The sequence below is a fragment of the Hermetia illucens genome, chromosome 3, assembly GCF_905115235.1.
Source record: "Hermetia illucens chromosome 3, iHerIll2.2.curated.20191125, whole genome shotgun sequence".
Taxonomy (NCBI): Eukaryota; Metazoa; Arthropoda; class Insecta; order Diptera; family Stratiomyidae; genus Hermetia; species Hermetia illucens.
Window position 1 is genome coordinate 112,047,153 of NC_051851.1, and position 13,383 is coordinate 112,060,535.

A 13,383-nucleotide genomic window follows, 5' to 3' on the forward strand; every position below is an offset into this window, starting at 1 on the left:
TGTCACGAGATGATCTCTTGAACAGATATTTAGGAGCAGAGATCCAGAATAACAATGAGTCGGTAAATGCATTGATCTGGACTTTGGCTCCTAAACACCTTCATTCTGGGGCCAAGGTCGTAGAAATAGCCACTTTTCTGGCTGTAATTATTTTTAATGAAGGATTCAATGGCATTCTCAAAATTCTAGTGACAATGGGATGTCAAGTTGGTCACATATGTCAGGTTTATGTCGCCCACCGTAATGAAGCGCGAATTTGGCGGTCCGAACGACGATCGACTGACCTCGCTAAAAGAGCCAGAATTGAAACCAGAGAGCAACAATCGGCCTTACAAAACTTTTTTGAAGAAACGGAGGGTGCTCTCTATGAACCAGGTATAGCAGATTAGTGGTGAGTTAAAATTTTACTGTTGATAATCACATTTAAATTTTCAAGTGCGTTTTTCTTGAAACTGCATCTTGAAAATCGACTGCCACCATAGCTCAAAATCTATCCAACCAAATTCTATGAAATTTTCACGACTTCTTTAATACATATTTCTACGGTCCGCAAACTAGGATAATTGCATTCGGACGGGTCGTTTTTTTTTATTCATAAAGAAAGCCGTAAAAAAACACCAAAATCCAAAAAATTAAGTTTAAATGCCCACCAAAAATTTACCTTTTAATATTTTCTAATTATCCTAGTTTGCGGACCGTGGAATATTATCCGCATTAAAATGCCGTTTAGTTTTTTTTCTGAGAAGAACAAAGCGCCCTCCAGCGTGGCAGCAAAAAAACACCCTTTTTTGGAGATGGGTATAAATTGACACGTATTCCGAAAACTAGCTATGATATCAAGCTGAATCACATATACTAGACATATCAATAAACATATGGTGAAAAAATCACGTTTCTATCTTTATCCAGTCCTGCAAAACAATTTTTCAAAAAAAGGCAAAAAAACGGCCTTCCCACGGGATGACCTCCTTAAACTAGACCATATAGGTTTCTCGTGGGGCTAGTTTGGCAATGAAATATACATTGAAATTTTACTACCCTCCTTAGAATTTTCCACGATTTCATTTACAACTTCGTTAAAGGTATTTCTAAGACCGTCCAAAATATTTTCCTCAGGATCTTTAAACTCATTCAGTCGGAAAACCATTTTCACCCCCATCACATTAAATTTCTTGAAATTTGTCACTTTTTTTCAAATTATTTCGATTTTTTCTTTTAATCCTGAACCGACTTGATAATTTTGATTATTGCTATTGCTACGCGCATTCGTAACAGTAGTAGCAACACATATCGATGAAGTGGAAGCTGCTGGTATATTTGTACTATTTCTTATAGTTGAACAATCTGACAATTTTACACACTCATCAATAATTTCGAAAAATTTATGAAAAACTACGTCATCCTGATTTATTTTAAACTCCTTGAAACATTCAAGAAGAATCTTGAAAAATGAATTCTTTTCTGCCACTGCTATTGAAACTTTTTGTTTCTCCAAGTAACTAATAACAGTGTTCATCACCTCAAAGCAAAACACTTTACCCAAAGCTACAGAATTTTGTAAGAGCTGAATTAAATTAAAAGTGAAAGACATTTTTAGAAAATTTTGGTTTTACTGTATGCTTCTTTTATATTTTTTTTTTTTATTTTGAAAGAGCTGAAAAGCTCATTATCATTAAATATCTTAGCTAATAAGCCAACGGTACTGTTGCTCTAATTTATTATTGGTTAAATCTGAAATAAAGTTAGAAAACCTGTTAATAATTGTTAAACAAATTTTACGAAAGACTCTTACCCCACTGCTACCCTCCTGATCGTTTCAAAATTTCTGCGGATTTCCCACTTGAAATTTGCACTATTTATACGTATTGTTTAGGGAGTCAAAAAAATAAAAGATCAAACTATACTGGATAAATCAAATCATAATAAAAAAGTGAAGTGATGGCGGCTTTACGGTTTCTTACCAGGGCAGAGGCAAATCGTCAGACGCTGCCTCACCTCTGCCCTGGGACCAGCGTGACCGTAGCGGCTCGCAGATGTTAAGTGCTCCTTTATATAATTCGTAGAAGACTGCGAGCCGCTACAGTCACGCTGCTCCCAGGGCAGAGGTGAGGCAACGTCTGACGATTTGCCTCTGCCCTGGTAAGAAACCGTAAAGCCGCCATCGCTTCACTTTTTTGAGAAGTTTGGGTGCAAGCCCTAAGCGAGGGGTCCGTGGACCAGGAATGAGGGAGTAAGTTGCTTCCCATTTGGTCCGGTCCTGCATTAAGTTGATGCGGACTTAGGACCCCATCATTCCTAAAACGAGTATCAAATCATAATGTTCACAAGCAACAAATCTTCATTATCGCAATCTCGTGGTTCCGTGCATATTTTCATGCGAAATATTGCAATAAATCAACAGACAAATGAAATTGTAAGGAGTTTACATTCGCAGATGCTGGGTAATTAATTTCAGGGAACATAAAAATATCATAAAACTGCACCGGATAAATCAAGGCATATGCATGGGTATTTTTTCTTGTTCACAAGTAACACATCTTCATGATCGCAGTATCTTAGTCCAATGCATTTTTTTATGCATCATTTCGCATAGGATAAATCAAGGCGGAAGCATATTCAACTCCCTTTTTGTTGGCAAGCAACTTATGCGTATCTTCATGATCGCAATGGTTCCATACATTTTTTTTTACGCAACATGCGAAATGTATAATATAAACCATAAGACAAGTATATTATTCCCAAGCATTTGGTTGCATAGAATTATGAAATTGCAGATGTCGGCTAATTGCTTTCAGAGAATATAAAAAAATCAAATAAATTGCACTGAATAACTCAAAGAACCAAGGTGTGGCGCGGCAGGATTTACAGCATTCAAAATTTGTTTCGAATGTTGTGAATGCGAACAAATAGATGGCGCGGAACTTTCCACTTTGTAGAGCTCGCCACGGGAGTGGAGGACTAGCGGAGATAGTGTGCCATGTTCTCTTCTGCCTCCAGCCTGGAACAACGACGGATCTCTCGCGCTGTTAAAAGTGTCTCTATTATTCCTTTCGTAAATTAAATTTGATTGTTTAAATAAAAGTTCAATTCATAACGACGTCATTTGAAATTTATGATTAATCCGTGCTCTGGTCTCATCGTGTTTTTTTCCTTTCTAATAGATTGGAATTACACTTGGAAATCGTTAAGCAGTCTAGTGCAAATAGCACAAAGGCATAAGCATAAGCACTGTTTTTTTTTTTTTGACGGGCAACCTGTCTTTATGATCGTAATATCTTAGGCCCATGCATCCTTGTTCGTAGGCATATGGATATGTTAGTATTAAGGATTTGTAGGAAGTTTACATTTGCAGATGCTGTGTAATTAATTTCAGAGACCATAAAAACATCACAAAACTGTCCTGGATAAATTACAAGGCAAGTATCATGATGATGATGATTTTTTATGAGCTATGTAGATATCTTCATGATCGCTATATGATGTTCTCATGTAGCGAATACATGTATAAAAGGAATTTATTCTGGAGGTCATTATCATTTGCAAGGCTGCATTATACCAACATAGTAAGTTTATTTAACATCACTTTAATTGATTCAATGCGCTATTAGCGCAAGAAAGCTGAGCGCCAACTTTATGTTTCGGTCGCTATTATATACTTTTCTTTTTGACTTTTATGAAACACAAAAAATCTGTCTCCGAAACTAAAAAAATCTATTTCTGAAGTAAAATTCTATGTGCTTTTAGCGCAAGAAAACTGAGCGCCAACTTTATGTATGGGTCGCTAATATTTCTTTCATTTTAATTGTAAATTGATTTTAAAATAAAATTCGATGCGCCCTTAGCGCAAGAGAACCGAGCACCGACTTCAAGTTTGGGTCGCTAGTACAATTTTCTTGATTTACTCAAGAAAATATTTTACAATAGTTTATTATTTGTTTCCTTAGAATACCATCGAAATCCTGAACAATGTCAGCGAAACATTACCCCAGACCTATGTGTCAATATCCAGTTTAGAGGTGGGTAAAAAATATCTCATCACCGCATTCAAGCTTGTTAAAACTAAATTTGGACAGCGTTTGACAGTCCATTTTAGTAATAACAATTTTGTTTTCTTACCCCCTCGCTTCTCCGAAAAGATTCATAACCAGAAGCAGATCGATGAGCTGAACGCCATACAGGAACACTATTTCGTTTTCGAAGGTGTGGATGTGCAGAAACACAATTATTTCATAATAAAATTTGTTCAAAATAACAATTATTCAGCTTATGCACTGTAATTTAAAGTAATATTCAAAATGTCGCATAATATTGTGAAATAGTTTTGTAAGATAAGAGTTTTAAATAACATCACCACACAATTCGTAACGAATTTCATAATTTGTATATGAAATTTATACGTTATATAGTGAAATAAAGAGAAAGATATATAAATAAGTGTACACATATTGTTAATTCTAAAGAATATTGAATAATAAGTATAATATTATAAAATAAATATTTGAACTTTATCAACGAAATTTTTTATTTAAACTTAATCCCATTACCTAAGTCAGCAATGATAACCGCAAAATCTGCACCGGTCAAGCCAATCGCCTCAAGCCCGCGGCGAAGCCTACCACCTAAAACCCGCACCATAGCCGCCCGCCGTGATCCCCAGAAACCCCACTTCAACCAAGATACTCACCGCAAAGACCGATACCCAGACAAATACATCAAAACAGCTTAATAAACCCCCAAAAGCACACCAAAAAGATCGATACCCCCTATAAAGACACCCAAACAACTTGACACTCCCCAAAAAGCACTCTGAAAACATCGCTATCTCATATACACACCAAACCAGCTTAATAACCCACAAAAAACACACCAAAAAGATCGATACCCCATCATTATCATCATCAACGGCGCAACAACTGGTATCCGGTCTAGGCCTGCCTTAATAAGGAACTCCAGACATCCCGGTTTTGGGTCGAGGTCCACCAATTCGATATCCCTAAAAGCTGTCTGGCGTCCTGACCCACGCCATCGCTCCATCTTAGGCAGGGTCTGCCTCGTCTTCTTTTTCTACCATAGATATTGCCCTTATAGACTTTCCGGGTGGGATCATCCTCATCCATACGGATTAAGTGACCCGCCCACCGCAACCTATTGAGCCGGATTTTATCCACAGCCGGACGGTCATGGTGTCGCTCATAGATTTCGTCATTGTGTAGGCTACGGAATCATCCATCATCATGTAGGTGGCCAAAAATTCTTCGGAGCATTCTTCTCTCGAACGCGGCCAAGAGTTCGCAATTTTTCTTGCTAAGAACCCAAGTTTCCGAGGAATACATGAGGACTGGCAAGATCATAGTCTTGTACAGTAAGAGCTTTGACCCTATGGTGAGACGTTTCGAGCGGAACAGTCTTTGTAAGCTGAAATAGGCTCTGTTGACTGACAACAACCGTGCGCGGATTTCATCATCGTAGTTGTTATCGGTTGTGATTTTCGACCCTGGATAGGAGAAATTGTCCACGGTCTCAAAGTTGTATTCTACTATCCTTATTCTTCTTCATGTTTAACCAGTGCGGTTTGATATTGTTGGTTGATTCGTCTTCGGTGCTGACGTTACCACCAAATATTTTGTCTTGCCTTCATTGATGTGCAGCCCAAGATCTCGCCCCAATGGCCGCCTGCTCGATCTGGATGAAGGCAGTTTGTACATCTCGGGTGGTTCTTCCCATGATGTCGATATCGTCAGCGCAGGCCAGTAGTTGGGTGGACTTGAAGAAGATCGAACCTCTTGCATTTACCTCAGCATCATGGATCACTTTCTCGAGGGCCAGGTTAAAGAGGATGCATGATAGGGCATCCCCCTTGTCGTAGACCGTTGTTGATGTCGAATGGTCTTGAGAGTGATCCTGCTGCTTTTATCTGGCCTCGCACATTGGTCAGGGTCAGCCTAGTCAGTCTTATTAATTTCGTTGGGATACCGAATTCTCCCATGGCCGTGTATAGTTTTACCCTGGCTATGCTATCATAGGCGGCTTTAAAGTCGATGAACAGATGGTGCAACTGTTGTCCATATTCCAACAGTTTTTCCATCGCTTGCCGCAGAGAGAAAATCTGATCTATTGCTGATTTGCCTGGAGTGAAACCTCTTTGGTATGGGCCAATGATGTTCTGGGCTTATGGGGCTATCCGGCCTAGCAAGATAGCGGAGAATATCTTATAGATGGTACTCAGCAACATGATACCTCTATAATTGCTGCACTGTGTGATATCTCCCTTTTTATGTATGAAACAGATAATGCCTCGTTACCAATCGTCAGGCATTGATTCGCTGTCCCATACCTTGAGCACAAGTTGATGAACCACTTGGTGTAACTGGTCGCCTCCATATTTAACCAATTCGGCTGTAATTCCATCGGCTCCAGGCGACTTATGATTTTTTAGCCGATGAATTGCACGGACGGTTTCTCCTAAACTTGGTGGTGGCAGTATTTGTCCGTCGTCTTCAGTTGGCAGGACCTCCAACTCGCCGATGTTCTGGTTGTTCAGTAGCTCATCAAAGTACTCAACCCATCGCTCTAATATGCCCATTCTGTCGGAAATCAGATTTCCCTCTTTATCTCGGCAGGATGAGCATCGAGGTGTATAAGGCTTCATCCTGCTGACTTGTTGGTAAAACTTGCGCGCCTGGTGCAGTTGCTCCCTGTACTTTTCGAGTTCATAGACTTGTTGGTTCTCCCAGGCTTCCTTTTTCCGTCTGTGAAGTCGCTTCTCCACTCGACGGAGTTCGTGATAAGTCTCTGCGCGTGTCCGCGTTCTTTGAGGATGCAACATTACTCGGTATGCGGCATTCTTCCGTTCCGTTGCTAGCTTACATTCATCGTCAAACCAGCCGTGTCGACTCCTTTTGCGGCTGGCGCCAAGTATGTTTGTGGCCGTATCCATGATAACGTTCTTCAGATGGTTGTGAAGGTCATTCGTGATGCTTGATCTCCAAGTCCTCTGTTGATTGCGGTTATTGCGGCATCCATTTCCCTCTTATAGGTGTCGCGGAGGGCTGTGTTATGGATGGCTTCAGTTCAGTGTTCACTCTCACCTGATTGTCAGAGGGGATTCTAAGTGTTATTGTTATTCGAGCTCGGAGCACCATGCCAACGAGATAGTGATCCGAGTCTATATTGGCCCCCCTATATGTCCTGACATTCATCAAGGCTGAGAGGTGGCGGCGTTCGATCAACATGATACCCCATAAAGGCACCAAATAAAACTTGACACTCCCCAAAACACTTGAAAACAGATCGCAATCTCAGAAACACACCGAAAATAGCTTGACATCTCCCAAGACGCCCATTGAAGCTTCATGTCCCAGAAATACACCAAAACATAACTCGGTATTATCCAAGACACACAGGAAAAGTACTTCTCCTAGAAAAACAGCAAGAGAGCTCCAAGACACGACCCCCGACAAAAGCACATGCCTCCACACCAAGCAACACCCCCTACCCAAGTCGCAAAACCCACAAAGCCTCCACCAAAGGCATGCACTCACCCAAGGCACACACCCAAAGCCCCAGCAGGGCACACCCCTTACCCAAGGCGTGCACCCCTTACCCAAGGAGCGCACCCGGAAGATCGCAGCTCTATCATGCTATCTCACTCTAACACACAGAACCTATTGGGAGGGTATCCCACTTAATACTAACGTCCGTCAAGGGGCCGTAGTTCCAGATTTTTTTCTGCTGCTTTTCAACAGTGTTCCGGTCTAACGGTACGGCTACATCGCTTGTTGTCCCCTGAGAAGCAGAACTAGATCGGGTATGTTGTGACTGCCACTGTGGTCGGTGGCAATAGGGTGATCCCACAGTAGTCTGACCCCATCATTTTCCAAAATTTTTTGCCGAGTATACTTGCTAATACTACTAAGTTATACTTCAACGTAAGGTTTTGGTGGAGACTCTTACCGACGGAGGTATGACGCTTGGTGTACACGGTACTGCCCAACATCCTGCACGCAGATGTTATGTGCTGGATGGTCTCCTCCTCACAGTTGCATAACCTACAGCTGGAGTTGGTGATTAAGGAGGATTTCATTATTTCCACAGCAGGTGTTGTTGCTTGCAATACGCCAAGGTATTTATTGACATCGTCCGATATTATTTTGGTTGTATCCTTCATTGTCGATGTGTTTTCCTCGAACAATTGTTTTTATGCGACATTTCTCCAATCCCAATTGCATGCCGATATCAATGCTGAACTGGCTGGTGGTGTCCAGCAAGGAGCGAAGTTGGTTTTCGTCTTTGACATACAATTTGATATCGTCAATATACATTGAGTGATTTTAATGTAGGGCGAACTTAACCGTTGCAATTTAGAAGCAGCGTGGCTCCCACACCTTACGCGTTCATGCAAGACACGCCCCGAAATGAACATGCCTGACGTAACTGAAGCTGACGTTGAAGCAACCTTTGAAAAGGCAGATAATTGGCAGATGCCAGAAGTTGACAAGATTCAAAACTTTTGGCCGAAGCGGTTCAGAAGCACTCACAGGGTATTGGTAAATCATTTTGATCAGATGATTGTCGATCCGAAGTTAGTTCGACAATTTTTTACCAAGGGGATAACTTTCCTTAACCCCAAGGAACAGGATGCCTCTTGCCCTTCAGAATGTCGACCAATTACTTGTCTTCCTACCATCTACAAGGTTTTCACTTCAGTTCTGTGCGCGAACATCTCAAAACATCTTGATGTTCATAAATTGATAGCTGAGGAGCAGAAAGGATACGCAAGAAGCTGTAAAGAACAGCTCATAATCGATAAGGTAGCTGTAAAGCAGTCTGTCCACCGAAAACGAAATATCTCAACAACCTACATCGATTATAAACCAGCCTTTGACTCCATATCGAACTTGTGGTTACTACAAGTATTACGCTTGTACAAAATCAACCCGAATGTCGTTCTTCTCCTATGAACAGGAATGAAGGAATGGAGCACGAAGCTATCGGTATCCTCGCAAACATCAGGGGAGATTCCAATCAGGCGTGGCATTTTTGGTTTTGAATCCACTATTCCATATTCTGCATGAAAGTAAATACGAGTTCTAAGTCAAACATGGCATATTGTCGAAATGTACATTGAGCCATTTAATATATTGACGACATCAAATTGTATGCCAAAGACGAAATCCAACTTCGCCCGGGGAAAACATATTGACAATGAAGGATACAGCCAAAATAATATCCAAATTGAGGGTATGGATTCAGACGACGTCTACAAATACCTCGGCATATTGCAAGCAGCAACACATGCTGTGGTAATAATGAAATCTAAGTTGCTGGGGGAAATTGAACGGGGTCTAGATCTTGTCCATAAAAATGTATGGGAAAAATAAAATCATGGTAATCAATACCTTCGCCATTCCCGTCCTTCTATATACTTTCGGTGTGATCCAGTGGAATAATACGGATTTAGTATCTGACAATAGACGGGTAAGGGTAGTTCTTGCAAACAACAAATTGCACAGTAGAGCTGCGGCAAAATTGAGAATCACTATCGCACATCATCTGGGAGGAAGGGGGGTACTTGATTTAAAAGCATTGCACTACAATCCTCTAGCCAGATACATCAGGCTACCGTCATGGCAGATAATAAATTATCTCCTTTGAACTTGAGAAGCAGAGAATGGGATCTCATCCACGGAGGTCATATAGCAAATTTTTTTGCTGCTAGGCATTGACATCGAAACCTCCAACAAATGATTGACTACTGGTGTAACTTTCTATGAGATCGAAGCATTCCTAAATTTAACTCAGGATGCTTCGCTCCCAACAAAAATGTAAACGGTACATTCTTCACGACTCGTCAATCACCAACTGAAGTTGTAGGGTGTACAACTGTGAAGGGGAGACCATCCAGCACATGACATCTGCATGCAGGATGTTGAGCAGCACTAAATACACCAATCGTCATAACCCCGTCTGCAAGATTCTTCATCAAAACCTGGCGTTGAAGTATAACTCAGTGGCAACCTACCATCCTTATTATAAGTATATTCCGCATATCTACTGTGTGATCTGACTATTGTCACCGACTACAATGTTAATCACAACAGACCGGATCTAGTTCTGCTTCTCAGGGAACAACGAGCGCGCTTCATAATCGATGTAGCCGTACCGTTAGACCGGAACACTGTTGAAAAGCAGCAGAAAAAAATCCGGAACTACGGCCCCTTGGTGGACGATATGAAGCAGACTTGGAGATTACAAATGATTGAAGTAGTCCCAATCGTGATTTCGGCACCGGGATTAGTCCCGCAAAATTTACACAAAGCGCCGAAAACGCTCGATCTTATGGCTGGACTATACATAGAGATGCAAAAGCGATTATCCTTGCAACTGTGCTATAGTCCAAAGTATTGTCCGGTAATAGTCTACCCTAGTGGGCTTCAGTCTTGATTCGTATTGTTTTCAATTGAAAATCTATGTCTCTGCACTGCTTGAAGTGTTTGCGACAATCGGGGATGTAGTACTACATTTTCACATGGTCGCACACACTTTGCGTTAAAACGCATCATCGCTGTGATGCGGGCCTTTGGATGTTACCTTCAGCCTTTGGATGTTGCCTTTAGCCTTTGATCCATCCTTAGGTTGCTGGTCCCTCGGTCCGGTTGGCGGGAGGAGGGTCCGTGGGCTTTTGTAGCTATATATATATATATATATATTTAGGCTGCTTTTCTGCCGAGTTCCTCTGATTTTTATAAAATCCATCTTGCTTTTCCTACCAGGGATGGAGCAGTCCAGGGTGCTTATTGGGGGATACGAACCCATGCGTACAAAGGATTGCTTAAACCTCACCAAAAAGAACCTCCGAATCATAGTGGGAATTCTCACTGGTCATTGTCGGCTGAACTATCACCTAGGGAAGCTAGGGATATCTACGGACACTGCCTGCAGGTTCTGTGAGGAGGACAGTGTCCGGCACTTGTGTAAAGTAGGTCGATACATCTGGGAGAACACTTAATACGAGATGCAAAGCTGAAACTTCTGGAAGTGGGGAACATACTAAAGTTCCTAACGGTTACAGGCCTGCTTGAGATACTATGATCAACAGGTACACTATAACCAGTAAAAGGGGCACAATAGTTCTTCAAAGACGCGGTGCGACTTTCCATTAACAGAATAATAATAATAATCTTGCTTTTGGAAGAATAAGGCTTTGTTTGTTCTCTGCTGAAAGCTATTTTGATACATGTAAATGCGATTAGAAGGTACCGGCACACTACTAATCGATAGCGCCACACCAAGTGCAAGTGAAACCTTGTTGGAAACGCAACATTATTATTATTTTTCGCTATCACTCGGTATTGGTTGACAACATTCTGTTCCGGAACATTAGTTAGCCCTGGGCACCGGGCTATGAACACATCATGGAGTCGATGTCTTTACTTTGTTCAGGAGGGTTTCGCTGTAAGTCTGTGACACAATAGTAGGCGTGTACGATAAATTCATTGAATTGACTCGTCCAAACCGTAGGCGCCGTCCCTGGAGGTTGATAATAATACCGCAAAAACATCCAAGGGCGAAGAACCACTCTAAAGTTGTTCTCGACTTTCAACTACATCGGAGACTATCCTCTTGCCTATGGGTCTTATTGACAGTAGTTGAGACCAATCTCGGATTACGGACTTTTTACAGAGGTTTACTTCTAAAGACAAAAAAAAGAATGGAGAGGACAATAATATAAAGGAAGCATTCTGCAGCTTCTTATTTACAAGATTGAGACTTATGAAATTCGTAGCTGGGTTGGTAGGTCATGTCATTCTCCGAATCAATACCACGCCAAATGTATGTAATACATACAGATCATAAGAATCATTTTTAACACAGTATTATATAGCCCTTTCTATTGGATTGCACTTAATGCAGGCAATCAATATAAATAATTCTACTGACCCTGCTACTTAAGTTTGGCAACATGGTCATAATTATCGTTTATGATAATCAAATATCTCCTATAATTTCTCTAAATATTTAATAAAGCAAATGTTTGCTTTGAAATCAAAACAAAATCCAGGTTGTTTAAAGAAGTGCATTTATTGCTCAATACTCACCTCATAAGCACAAGACCCGTCATTCTCGAAAGAAATAAAACAATTCTGAATTTTATTAATAAATTTTACTGAATAAATTTCTATCAACCAAACCAAATACTTCCATTTTAATAGAACAGTCCAGTATTCTAAATTTAACATTCATTCTTCCATGAAATAATGTGAGCTTTTTTTCAATTCTATTTATCGAATAAATTAAATATTTAGGAAAATTTACTTCAACTCGCAATTATCGTGGCTTAATAAATTTACATCCAAGTGATTGTAACAAAACTTCTGGATTGCGAATTAAAATTTTCGTCACATTATTTAGTAAGTGTAATAAATTACATACGCGAACAACTTAATTAATGTTTGCTGCCATTCACAATATGTTTATGAAATATTTTCTTTTCAAAATCGAACGGCTTCCAAGCTCACAGCCATTAACAAGTAATAACATTTAATGTTATGATCAATCTCTGTATCATTATTTTGAAAATCATTCCTTAGATATTTAGTGACGTTTTAAATCCTGTACATTCTTATAATCATACGAACCCTCTACGAATCGAATCAAGTGCTTTTTTGAATAGTATAAATACATTTTACCAGTTTTATGTTCGATAAATTTAAGGCTACCAAAATAATGAAGTGAGAACATGTTGCTCAAATTTAGTGTAATTGTTCGCTTCATAATGAATTTGAAATATTTAATAAAATACATACTTCAATACCGATCAGTTTAGAGTGATTTCCCGTAGAGTCCTAAAAGTCGTACTCGTGTCGAGACAGGACTTTGGACTTGTTCCAATATTTCCAACTATTTGTATGCATACAATTGAAACAACACAAAAAAAATTACGTTTAATTTTGGTAACAGTGAATCTGAAAATATGTTCATAGTAAAAGTAAGAGCATGATAGAATCTTGTGTTGGATTAAACTGTAACACCATGATCTGAAGTACTATTTTTTGCCTGATCCCACTAATTCAAATAAAAGTAACAATATTCATTTTAATGTGTATGATGAAACGAAAGAAAGAGAAAGGGAGAGAAAAACAAAGTAGATTCGGCGTAGAATGTGATCCATTCAGACTAAATATCATAAACGGTCCATATACTGTAATAAAATTGCCTCAATCCTTGTCTAGGGGGCTGCGACAGTAAAGCGGCTCTTGGCTATTCAGATTAATTTAATTATAACTTTATGTTGCTTTAGAATCTGCTGACTACTATCACGATCTTCTTACAAATATATAACATATTATGTTTATTAATTATTACTCCTCGAACACGATCTTG

General features: G+C 39.9%; 1 protein-coding gene across 6 annotated transcripts in view; it reads right to left on the reverse strand.

Annotated features, from left to right (window-relative positions):
• Positions 1 to 12,154: 12,154 nt before the first annotated feature.
• Positions 12,155 to 13,383, reverse strand: part of LOC119650566 (sodium/hydrogen exchanger 7) — a 136,920-nt gene continuing 135,691 nt past the window's right edge. For all 6 annotated transcript variants that reach the window (XM_038053376.1, XM_038053379.1, XM_038053381.1 and 3 more), the window contains one exon: positions 12,155 to 12,900. In XM_038053376.1, coding sequence (XP_037909304.1) covers positions 12,823 to 12,900 — 78 coding nt within the window. In that variant the 3' untranslated portion in view covers positions 12,155 to 12,822. The remainder of the gene's footprint in view (positions 12,901 to 13,383) is intronic.